The 11671-nt window shown below is 39.4% G+C and overlaps 1 protein-coding gene across 5 annotated transcripts in view; it reads right to left on the reverse strand.

The window, feature by feature from the left end:
* Positions 1–1710: 1710 nt before the first annotated feature.
* LOC115410119 (brain-specific angiogenesis inhibitor 1-associated protein 2-like) overlaps positions 1711–11671 on the reverse strand; it is a 68734-nt gene continuing 58773 nt past the window's right edge. For 4 of the 5 annotated variants that reach the window (XM_030121574.1, XM_030121573.1, XM_030121572.1 and 1 more), the window contains one exon: positions 1711–1864. In XM_030121574.1, the coding sequence (XP_029977434.1) occupies positions 1720–1864 (145 nt within the window). In that variant the 3' untranslated portion in view covers positions 1711–1719. Of the gene's footprint in view, positions 1865–2367; positions 2411–11671 lie in introns of those variants that run through there. The other variant, XM_030121577.1, reaches the window with a different exon arrangement.

Below are 11671 nucleotides of genomic sequence, written 5' to 3' on the forward strand. Positions count from 1 at the left end.
AACTAAACTAAACTGAACTACGCTAAGCTAAGCTAAACTAAACTGAACTAAGCTAAGCTAAGCTAAGCTAAGCTAAACTAAACTGAACTAAGCTAAGCTAAACTAGAAGCTGTACTGGCTAAATTCCTTAGCTCCATATATAGTCCTCCATATTTTCATATGTTTCATATCTCCATCAGGCTTCTAACTCTGTTTCAGATCTTCTGGTGTCCCCTGTGTGGGACTCTGTGTGTTGTGTCCACAGCAGAAGGCCAAACCACGTTTATCACAGGGTCTTGTCTCTCAGGTCCACACATCCTCCTGTTCTCATGGGACACAGAAGACCACAGTGGTGTGTTTGTGGGGTCAGAGCGTCTCAGTCTTCTGTCTGGGGGGGGGGGGGGGGGGTGGGGCGTCTGTTTCTGGAGCTCCAAATAAAGTCAAGTCTTTGACACTGAACGTTTGAACTGACCCTTCTACACTGAAGACCAATGAGTAGAACATTATTTTTCCACAACAGCGCTCAGAGTTAAAGGTGTGGGAGACTTTCCTGAGCAGTTTTTTCATCACATCCGTCAAACCTCGGTCAGAAACGGAGCTTCGTGCAGCGGCAGCGCAAACTTCCATTTCCCACAATGCACGTCACCACAAAAAATTCCTCAGATTCCCAGTTCCCTGTGGGTTCTGAATGTGAACACATGGTCTGTTTGTGGAGGATGGAACGAAGAAAGTGTTCACTGTGAAGAAGAGATTCAGCCGAGGAATGACTGACAGACCGACGGACCAATGAGAGTGAGGAGAGGACTGAGGATGGACAGAACTGAGGAACCACTGGGGATGAAAGTCTACCACACCTTTAACTCTGAGCTGGACACACCTGCTGTTTCCATCATGTCCTTCCTTTATTTACTGGGGTTTGGAGTTCCACCTGTTCCACCTGTTCCACTGCTGCTGGCACTGACTCTTCCATCTGGACCTGAACTCAGACCGTCTGAACTCAGACCATCTGGACCTGAACTCAGACCATCTGAACTCAGACCATCTGGACCTGAACTCAGACCATCTGAACTCAGACCGTCTGGACCTGAACTCAGACCATCTGGACCTGAACTCAGACCATCTGAACTCAGACCATCTGGACCTGAACTCAGACCATCTGGACCTGAACTCAGACCATCTGAACTCAGACCATCTGGACCTGAACTCAGACCATCTGAACTCAGACCATCTGGACCTGAACTCAGACCATCTGAACTCAGACCATCTGGACCTGAACTCAGACCATCTGGACCTGAACTCAGACCATCTGAACTCAGACCATCTGGGCTTGAACTCAGACCATCTGAACTCAGACCGTCTGGACCTGAACTCAGACCATCTGAACTCAGACCATCTGGACCTGAACTCAGACCATCTGAACTCAGACCATCTGGACCTGAACTCAGACCATCTGGACCTGAACTCAGACCATCTGAACTCAGACCATCTGGACCTGAACTCAGACCATCTGAAACTCAGACCATCTGGACCTGAACTCAGACCATCTGAACTCAGACCGTCTGGACCTGAACTCAGACCATCTGAACTCAGACCGTCTGGACCTGAACTCAGACCATCTGAACTCAGACCGTCTGGACCTGAACTCAGACCGTCTCGTAGCCCAGTGTCACTGAATTTAATCAGGGTCAGAGTCCACCATCTGGTGGTGGTGGTGGTGGTGGTGGTGGGGGGGGGGGGGGGTCAGAAATCCTCCATGGCTGCTATGGTCTTCTCCACAGAGTCGTAGTGAACTTCCTCCTCCTCTTCCTCCTCTTCCTCCTCCTCCTCCTCAGACAGGGGGGGTTTGGTTGGAGCCTCCACCTCCGGTTCCTCAGGAGGTTCCTCACTGAGCAAACACAAAAAAAAACACAACTTTCAGTTCTTCTAAGACCCACGATGATGATGATGATGATGATGATGATGATGAAGGTCACCAACAGATGAAGCACGGTGAGTTCAGGTACAACGGGACACTTCATCAACCCTCCAGGAAAGGTTCCTGTTTGGTTTTGTGGTCGGTAAAGTCAGTGAAGGAACACAGACCAGAACCTGGAGAACCTGACACTGTTTTTATTGAAGGTTTTTCCAGAACATTTGGACTCAACGTGCAGAACCGTGGACCTGAACTCACCCTGAAAAACACTCCACACATGTGATCAAACATCCCACGGTCAGCTGATGCACGTCACATGACACCCAATCACATGGAAAAACAAACAAATAAAAACAAACAAACAAAAAAAAACGACAGAAGGCGAGGAGCGGGATTCGAACCACCACCCAACCGACAGGACAACCACGAGTCGACAGTGAAATGTGACGGATGACGGAGGTGGGCGGAGCCACTTACACCTGTGACGTGGATCAGAACCGGGCGTAGTCTGGACCTGGACTGGAAGGACAAACAGCGCCCCCTCAGGTCAGCCAATCACATCACAGACGCACAAGCAGAAGGGGGAGGAGCCAATGGAAGCTTCAGGAAGGACCCGCTCTGACGTCAACGTTCTGTTCGGTTTTTATGTTGACTGAACGTTTTAGACTCAGGTTTAAAAACTGTTTTAACTGTGAAAAAATAAATATACAAGTAGGACTTTAACTCTTCTTCCCTCCTCCGGCTGGTTTATACGTTTTTCTGGGTTTTTTGTTTTTTTTTTTTATATCTTTTTTTTTCTGTTTTGCAGGTTTTGGTGCAAATTTTTAGAAGAACTGTACTTTTAGTTCTATTTTTAAATCCAGTGTCTTTTACTCTTGCATTTATTTTAGACTCCCATGATGCATTTGGCTCCCTCTGGTTACCTTTGAGTGTACACGCACAAAAACAATGATATAAAATTATTAGACATTTGTATTTTTTCATTGTTTTCATAAATCTCTTAAACATCTTCAGCTCTGCTCAAAACCTACAAACATTTAACAATTTTCAGGATTTTAACACTTTAAAAGCCACTATTTGCATTCAGAATTTATATATATATATATATATATATATATATATATATATATATATATTCATTTATTTATTTATTACAGATTTTTTTTTTTTTTTATTTTGTACAAAAAAATTTCAACAATTTTAATTTTTTTTTACACTTTTTTTTTTTTTAATTTTGTACAAAAAATTTCCTATAATTTTCTTTTTTTTAAACAGATTTTTAAATTTGCACAAAAATTTCTTAGTTGTATTTACAGGACACCAGGGTCATGTATTGAAAAATTCAATAAGGAGATTACTGAGCTATATGAAAAATATTGTGATAAGGTGATTTTGGTTTGTGGTGACTTTAACATTGATCTACTGAAATGGAATGAACATGCAAAAACGGCAGAATTTGTAAATACTATGTTTAGTTTTGAGTTTTCATCCTGTAATTACAAAACCAAGTAGAATCACATTGGAAAGCGCAACATTGATTGATAATATTTTCACAAACATTATTGATGGTGAAATAAGGAGTGGTCTATTTCTGACTGACATAAGTGATCATTTACCAGTTTTTATAGAACTGGAAATGAAAAACAAATTATCTTTACCCAACTATAAGCAAAAACCTTGGCTGGTTAGAACAAAGTCACCAGAAGCAATTATGGCCTTAAACGAGGAATTAATAAATTATGACTGGCATGAAGTTTATGTAGATGATGTTAATGAATCATATAATGCTTTCTTAGACAGATTCCTGACATTGTACAACAGACATTGTCCTGTGAAAGAATATAGGCAAAATTTTAAAAAGAATAAGAAACCATGGTTAACTAAGGGATTGGAAAGGGCTTGTAAGAAGAAAAACAGTCTTTATAGGGAATTCCTGAAGCACAGAACGAAAGAAAAAGAGAATAAATATAAAAGATACAAAAACAGATTGACAGCAATCATAAGAACACATAAAAAAGCCTATTATGATCAGTTATTAGAAATACACAAAAATGATATTAAAGGTACTTGGAGAGTGTTAAATGATATGATTAAAAAAAGTAATAAAAAGGATTTTTCTACATATGTTGTTAAAACTGGTGACACTGTGGTGGAAAATATAGAGGACATCATGAACATATTTAATGACTTTTTTGTTAATGTCGGTCCTAATTTGGCAAAAGATATTACCAAGTGGGAAAAGGATGAGAAAAACTTTGATTTTGTTATTGAAAACAATAATTCAATGTTTCTTGGTGGAGTTTGTGAAAGTGAAGTGTTGGAAGTGGTCAGGAAGTTTAAAAATAAAAAATCTACTGATAGAAATTCCATTGATATGTCACTCATAAAACAAGTGATAAACAGGATCCTTCAACCATTCACTCATGTATGCAACAAATCATTTCAAACAGGCACTTTTCCACAAAAGATGAAAATAGCTAAAGTGATTCCAATTTATAAAAATGGTGATAAGCACATGGTGTCAAATTATAGACCGGTGTCACTGTTACCACAGTTTTCTAAAATTCTTGAGAAACTGTTTGTAAAGAGGTTAGATGACTACGTAGATAAATATTGGATATTAAATGATCACCAGTACGGATTTAGGAAAAACCGATCAACATCTCTAGCAGTAATGGAATTTGCAGAAACTATAGCAACAGCGGTGGATCAGAAACAACATACTGTTGGTGTTTTTATTGATTTAAGGAAAGCATTTGACACAATTGATCACTCAATATTACTCCGGAAATGTGAAATGTATGGTATAAGAGGTGTGACGCAAAACTGGTGAAAAAGTTATTTACAAAATAGGTCTCAGTTTGTATCAATTGGAAATACAAATTCACAACTTAGAAAAGTAACATGTGGGGTCCCACAAGGTTCAGTTCTGGGACCCAAGTTATTTATACTTTATCTAAATGATATTTTTATGGCATCTAGTAAGTTAAAATTTACAATATTTGCAGATGACACTAATTTGCTTTATTCGGGAGCAAATATGAAACAAATATTAGAAACTGTGGAAAAGGAATTGAGTAAGTTTAAAAAATGCTTTGATGTAAATAAGTTATCACTTAATGAAGATAAAACAAATTTATGGTTTTTGGTGGTGCTAGGGGAAGTGATGATATAAAACTGAAAATTAATGAAATTGAAATTGAAAGGGTGTATGAAACAAAATTTTTGGGAGTGATTATTGACCATAAACTCTGTTGGAAACCACAAATACAATATATCAAACGCAAAATGTCCAAAGCTGTTGCGATCCTTTATATAACTCGAGACTTGTTAAGGAAAAAATGTTCTCATATGCTGTACTGTTCACTTGTAATGCCATATATGTCAGACTGTGTGGAAATATGGGGCAATGTGTATAAAACTAATTTAGACCCAATAATTAAACTCCAAAAAAAAGCTATTAGAGTCATAAACAAAGCTGGTTATCTCCAATCAAGTAATCCACTTTTTGTAGAATCTGGTTTACTAAAATTTCTTGACATTGTATATTTAAAAACAATGGAATTTATGTTTCACGTTAAAAGTAAACACCTTCCTTTTTGTATTCAGAACATTTTTAAGTTAAGAGAAGGACATTATAATTTAAGAGGGATGTTTGTGTATGAAAAATGTAAAGTAAGAACAAACGTTAAATATCACAGTGTTTCAGTTATTGGTGTCAAACTATGGAACGAACTGAAGGATGAAGTGAAACTGTGAAGCTCACTGTTGAGTTTCAAAAAGAATTTAATTTGTCAAATTATGAAGGGCTATGAAAGTAATCTGATTACAAAATGATTTATAACACTGAATGTAGTATAATTTGTGTTTAAGTATTTACCTGCTGCAACTACGGGTGTAGACGTGAATTAAGGATGTGAACAGGAGAAGCAGAAATAAGCCTCCAGCTTCAGCTTCTTCCTTTTTCAGTTACAAAATGTGTTAATTTTATGTTTGCTTGTTTTTTTTTAATATGTATGTGTTTTGTTTTGTTGTTGTTGTTGTTGTTTTTAATATGTATATGTTTTGTATTTTGTATTTAACTGAAATAAACATTCATTCATTCATTCATTCAAAATTCTTCAACAATTTTCATCTTTATTTTAATGGAAATTTTAATTCTGTACAAAAAAATTTTCAATAAGTTTCATCATTTAAAACTTTTTTTTTAAAGATTTTTAAATTTTGTACAAATTCTTTTCAATAATTTTCATTATTTATTTAACAGATTTCTTGAATTTTATTTTTTTAAATTTCAACAATTTTCATTTTTTTTTTTTTTTTTTTTTTACCAAATTTCATACAAAAATGTTCCAATAATTTCCACCATTTTTAATTAATTAATTAATTTTCACATCGTAAAAAAACATACACATAATCCCTGTTGGTTAAAAGCTGTGATGGACGGTCGACAAAAACTCTCATGGGGTTTAACCAGTGGAAACCTCCACATTTTAAAGATTATTTACAAATGCAATTCAAAATATAGAAAGATATTTTCAAGCTGCACAAAAGCCCATTTTCTACAAACACAATTCCATTATATATTAAAGTTACAAATGTCTCCCATGTGGAAAAGTCGAATCCCTCAGAGTTTTCACAGGTTTTTTTAAACTGACTTTGAGGACGTTCCATCAGAAGCGTTGGCAGATTCTTCCATATTTTGGGTCGTCTGTGTCAGTGTTGTGTGGAACCAGTTACAAAGTAACACATTACAGTAATGGAACTACTTTTTTCAGGAAAAAAAGTAGTGTAAAGTGTTACTACTGAAAATTTGGTGCTAGAACGTAGCTACTTTTTCATTTTCCGTTTTTCATTGTGTTCTGATGCATAACATTGAACTCACCCTAAACCGACTGAGTATTATCTGGAAAATATGACATTTGTGGGTTTTTGTTGTTGTTGTAATAAATGATTCAGAATTCAAATGAAGTGGCCTTTAAAGGGTTCAAATCCTGACAGTTGTTGAATGTTTGGTAGTTCTGAGCAGAGCTGAAGTTGTTTAAGAGGTTAATGAAAAAAAATACTGACGTCTGATGATTTATCAGTTTTTTGTGTGGGCCCATTTTTAAGCAGGAGTTCATTAGAGGAGGAAACAGGAGGTAATAAACGTCCTCTTTGTGTCTGAAGCTTCCATTCAGACTCTGAAAGGATCAGTCTGAGTTCAGGACGCTGAACAGGTTAAAAAAAAAACAGAGCAGGAAAAAAAGACCAGCATCGAAACCATGACGACCAGAAAGAAGAGAAGGAAACAGACGAAGAAAAAATGTACCTTCAGGTTGAACTGGAGCAGCAGGAGGAGAAGAGGAGGAGGAGGAGGAGAGGAGGAGGAGGAGAAGAGGAGGAGGAGGAGGAGGAGAAGAGGAGGAGGAGGAGATGAGGAAGAGGAGGAGAAGAGGTGGAGGAGGAAGAGAAGGTGGAGGAGGAGGTGGATGGGTTTAGTGAATCAGAGTCTGAGTTTTTCTTGTGTTGGTTCCGTTTGTTTCCACTCATATTTTAAACATGTGAACGTTCGTCTGTATCATTAAATATAAACATCAGTGTCATCTGCAAACAAACACATGAATGAACATTATCCACAGGGACGTGCAACGCATGGACCTGATGGGCCCATCAACCATGGGGGCCCCATGGACCTGATAGGCCCATCCCCCATAGGGGCCCCATGAACCATAGGGACCCCATCAGCCATAGGGGCCCCGTGGACCTGATGGACCATAGGGACCCCAAGATAGGCCCCATGCTAATCTGTGTATGCTAATCTGTGTATGCTAACCCTTTAATGCCCTTTGGATCATATATGACACATTCCCATTAAAGGCCTACAGTCACCTCACTAATGACCATTTCAAGTTATTTTCTGCTTATTTTTAAATAGTTTTTGATGTTTAATTTATCTAAACTATTACATTATATGTATGAAAACCATCATAATTGTATTAAACGTCAAATATGAAAGTTTGAATTTATTGACCATTTACATTTTAAGTCCTGCGTAGGTGTTGGGGCGGGGGGGTAGTTCACCGCTCTGTCCAGGGCCCATAATGCTGTTAAGACGGCCCTGGAATTCAGAAAAGGTTTAATTTTTTTTATTTTTTACCTGTAATAAAACCTGTTCTGATTTCAGCTTGGATCATATATGACACATGTATGGAGAGTCTGTGATTTTGTACTGACATTTTATCATCATTTTTCACAGATTCTTTTGTAAAATTTTGTACCAAGGATTGGACCCTTTGGGGGGCCGGTTTGGACCCTTTGGGGGGGCCGGTTTGGACCCTTTGGGGGGGCCGGTTTGGACCCTTTGGGGGACTAGTTTGGACCCTTTGGGGGGCTGGTTTGGACCCTTTGGGGGGGCCGGTTTGGACCCTTTGGGGGACTAGTTTGGACCCTTTGGGGGGCTGGTTTGGACCCTTTGGGGGGGCCGGTTTGGACCCTTTGGGGGGCCGGTTTGGACCCTTTGGGGGGCTGGTTTGGACCCTTTGGGGGGCCGGTTTGGACCCTTTGGGGGACTAGTTTGGACCCTTTGGGGGGGCCGGTTTGGACCCTTTGGGGGACTAGTTTGGACCCTTTGGGGGCTGGTTTGGACCCTTTGGGGGGGCCGGTTTGGACCCTTTGGGGGACTAGTTTGGACCCTTTGGGGGGCCGGTTTGGACCCTTTGGGGGGGCCGGTTTGGACCCTTTGGGGGGCCGGTTTGGACCCTTTGGGGGACTAGTTTGGACCCTTTGGGGGGCTGGTTTGGACCCTTTGGGGGGGCCGGTTTGGACCCTTTGGGGGGGCCGGTTTGGACCCTTTGGGGGGCTGGTTTGGACCCTTTGGGGGGCCGGTTTGGACCCTTTGGGGGACTAGTTTGGACCCTTTGGGGGGCTGGTTTGGACCCTTTGGGGGGGCCGGTTTGGACCCTTTGGGGGACTAGTTTGGACCCTTTGGGGGGGCCGGTTTGGACCCTTTGGGGGGCCGGTTTGGACCCTTTGGGGGACTGGTTTGGACCCTTTGGGGGGCTGGTTTGGACCCTTTGGGGGACTAGTTTGGACCCTTTGGGGGGCCGGTTTGGACCCTTTGGGGGGCCGGTTTGGACCCTTTGGGGGGCTTGTTCTGGCCCCTGCTGGGCCGTATGTAGGACCCCCTGTACTACAGGACCCTTGTGGTACATCCTGGTGTTTGGCTGGGGTGTGTTGGCTGGTTCAGATCTGAACCTTCACTTCCTCGTCGTCCTGGATCCAAATGAATCGACCAAACTCACCATCTGATTATATTTATTGAACATTTGATTGGAGTAAAAACTCAGCGTACATTTGAGGTCAAAGTTACAAACACATGCATATGATCCAGTCTGGGATTATAAAGTGGACTGTTCTGGTTCCAGGTCCAGGGGCGCCGTCCACCCCGGACAAAGAAGAAACACCGGCAGGTTCCAGAGGGTGGACGTCCACTGGTGGGCGTGTCCACATCCACCAGGGGACCAATGGGAAGGGGAGGGGCAGCAAAGCAAAGGATGATGGGAGGGTTGGGACAGAGCCGGTCCAGATGGACGGGCTGGGACCACGGACCCGGTCCAGGTGGACTGGGTTCAGACCACACCAGGACCCACACAAACCCAACAGTCGCTTCAACAGTCACTTTTCCATCGACCTTCAAACGGATTAAAATTCACACAAGAATTTACCATGAACAAAAAAAACAAAAGGACGTTAGAACAAGAGAAGAAGAGTTTAAACCAAAACCCAATCATTTTAGAATTTTGTATGAACATTCTAGATTCAAAACAACACAGATTTACGACTTCTCGCGATAATAAACAAATCATCGCATTTGTGATTCAATGGAAAAACCCACCTTACGCACTTCTGTTTTTCCGATATTTAGTAAATACTGGTAAAGTTTTGCACGTCTAGTTAAAAACTCTCAGTACTGGAGTTAGGACTGGACTCCAGAACCAGTGTGTTTGACGACTTTTGATGGAATAATCTTTGTTTTCTGCGAACGTACGTCCGATGGAAAAGCGACTAGTGTGAGAACGAAGCTGCGGTTGAATCTGAACCAAGAGAAATGAAACGATCCCGTAACGAAGGAGTGAAAACTGTTGATCCGATTCAAACAGAACCAGAACCAGAACCAGAACCAGAACCGTTAACCCTTAAAGACCCTCGGCTCCGTTCACAGCAGCGCCCACTTTAACATTCAACCTTCAGTCAGAGTTTTATCACCATTGAATCTACGATTATCTTCTGTATTTGGGACTTTTTCAGTTTAAATCATATTTTCTTATATTTAATTCACTGATCATGTAGACGTTCATTAAAGCTCAGATTAAAGTTGAGGATTATTAAATCAGAAACAGAGAAAAATGAATGAAATGTCTTTTTCAATCATATAAATATATATATATATATATACACACACACACACACACACATCCAGTGTGTCCATCCACTGGCATTGATCCAACTCCATGAGTTTTTTTTTTTTTGTCAAATTTTGTTTATTACTTAATATCTTGTTGATTTATTATTGATTTTTGTTTACTTTATTGGTTAATTCAGTTGTTTTTGTTTATTTTGTTGGTTAATTTATTCTTTTTTACTTCATTTTAGTTAACTTTTTGCTTATTTTTTTTCCATGTTATTTATTCGTCTTTAAATTTTGTGTTCATTTTTGTTCATTTTAATTTATTATTGAAAATAAACCCAGTGTGTCCATCCACTGTCACTGATCCAACTCCATGGGTCTGTTGTTTTTTTTTCTTCAGTTTTGTTCAATTTGTGGCTTGTTTTGTTTGTCACTTAATATTTTGTGGATTTATTTTCATTTTTGTTCATTTTCCTGCCGATATATGTGTGTGTGTATATATATATATATTTTATTTATTTTTTTTATTTATTTATTTTTTTCCAATTTTGTGGCTTACTTTGTTCATGTTACTTTTATTGATTTCTTATAATTTTTTTCCTCATTTCATTCATTACTTTGGCTGTTTTTGCTCATTTTGTGGCTTATTTTATTTTATTTAATTTTTTAAACTTTATTTTAGTAAATTTTTTGGCTAATTTTAACACATTATTTATTACTTTGTAGATTTATTATTCATTTTTGCTCATTTTAGTTCTTATTTTATTCCTTTTTACTTCACTTTAGTCTTTTTTTGCACATTTGTTTCACTGTATTTATTATTTTGCTCATATTTTATTCATATTTGATCATTTTATACATAAGCCCAGTGTGTCCATCCACTGTCATTGATCCAACTCCATGGGTTTTACTGGTGAATCAACGTTGTAGAAGATGACAGTGTTTCCACAGTAACTACGGAGCCTCTGAACGTCCAAATATGGTCATATCTGATGACTGTGAAAAGATGAAGAACTGCATTTGACACCAATTATTGACACGTATTGATCAGATTAGTGGATCAGCAGGAATGAAAGTGTTTAGATCAGTCGATGGTTCAGATGTTTGGGTCTTTCAGGGTTCATCGGTCACAGTATTGGATCTTTTTCTGGGGTTTAACTGGTTCTTTTCATCAGCTGTGGGTTTGGTTGTTGTCCTGCTGTGGTTCTAAAGCCCACACATCTGCTTCTGCTGTGGAAACATGTCCTTCTGAACAGACAAAAACAAAGTTTATTCACACCAGAACCCAGCAGCAAGGTCCAGCTTTGTTTTTTCTGGATCAGAATCTCCACAAACGTCTTCATTTTCTTCTTTGGTCAGAAGTCTTTTTCTTGAACAGGTGAAAACAGCAG

Source organism: Sphaeramia orbicularis, chromosome 19, assembly GCF_902148855.1.
Source record: "Sphaeramia orbicularis chromosome 19, fSphaOr1.1, whole genome shotgun sequence".
In the NCBI taxonomy this organism is placed as follows: Eukaryota; Metazoa; Chordata; class Actinopteri; order Kurtiformes; family Apogonidae; genus Sphaeramia; species Sphaeramia orbicularis.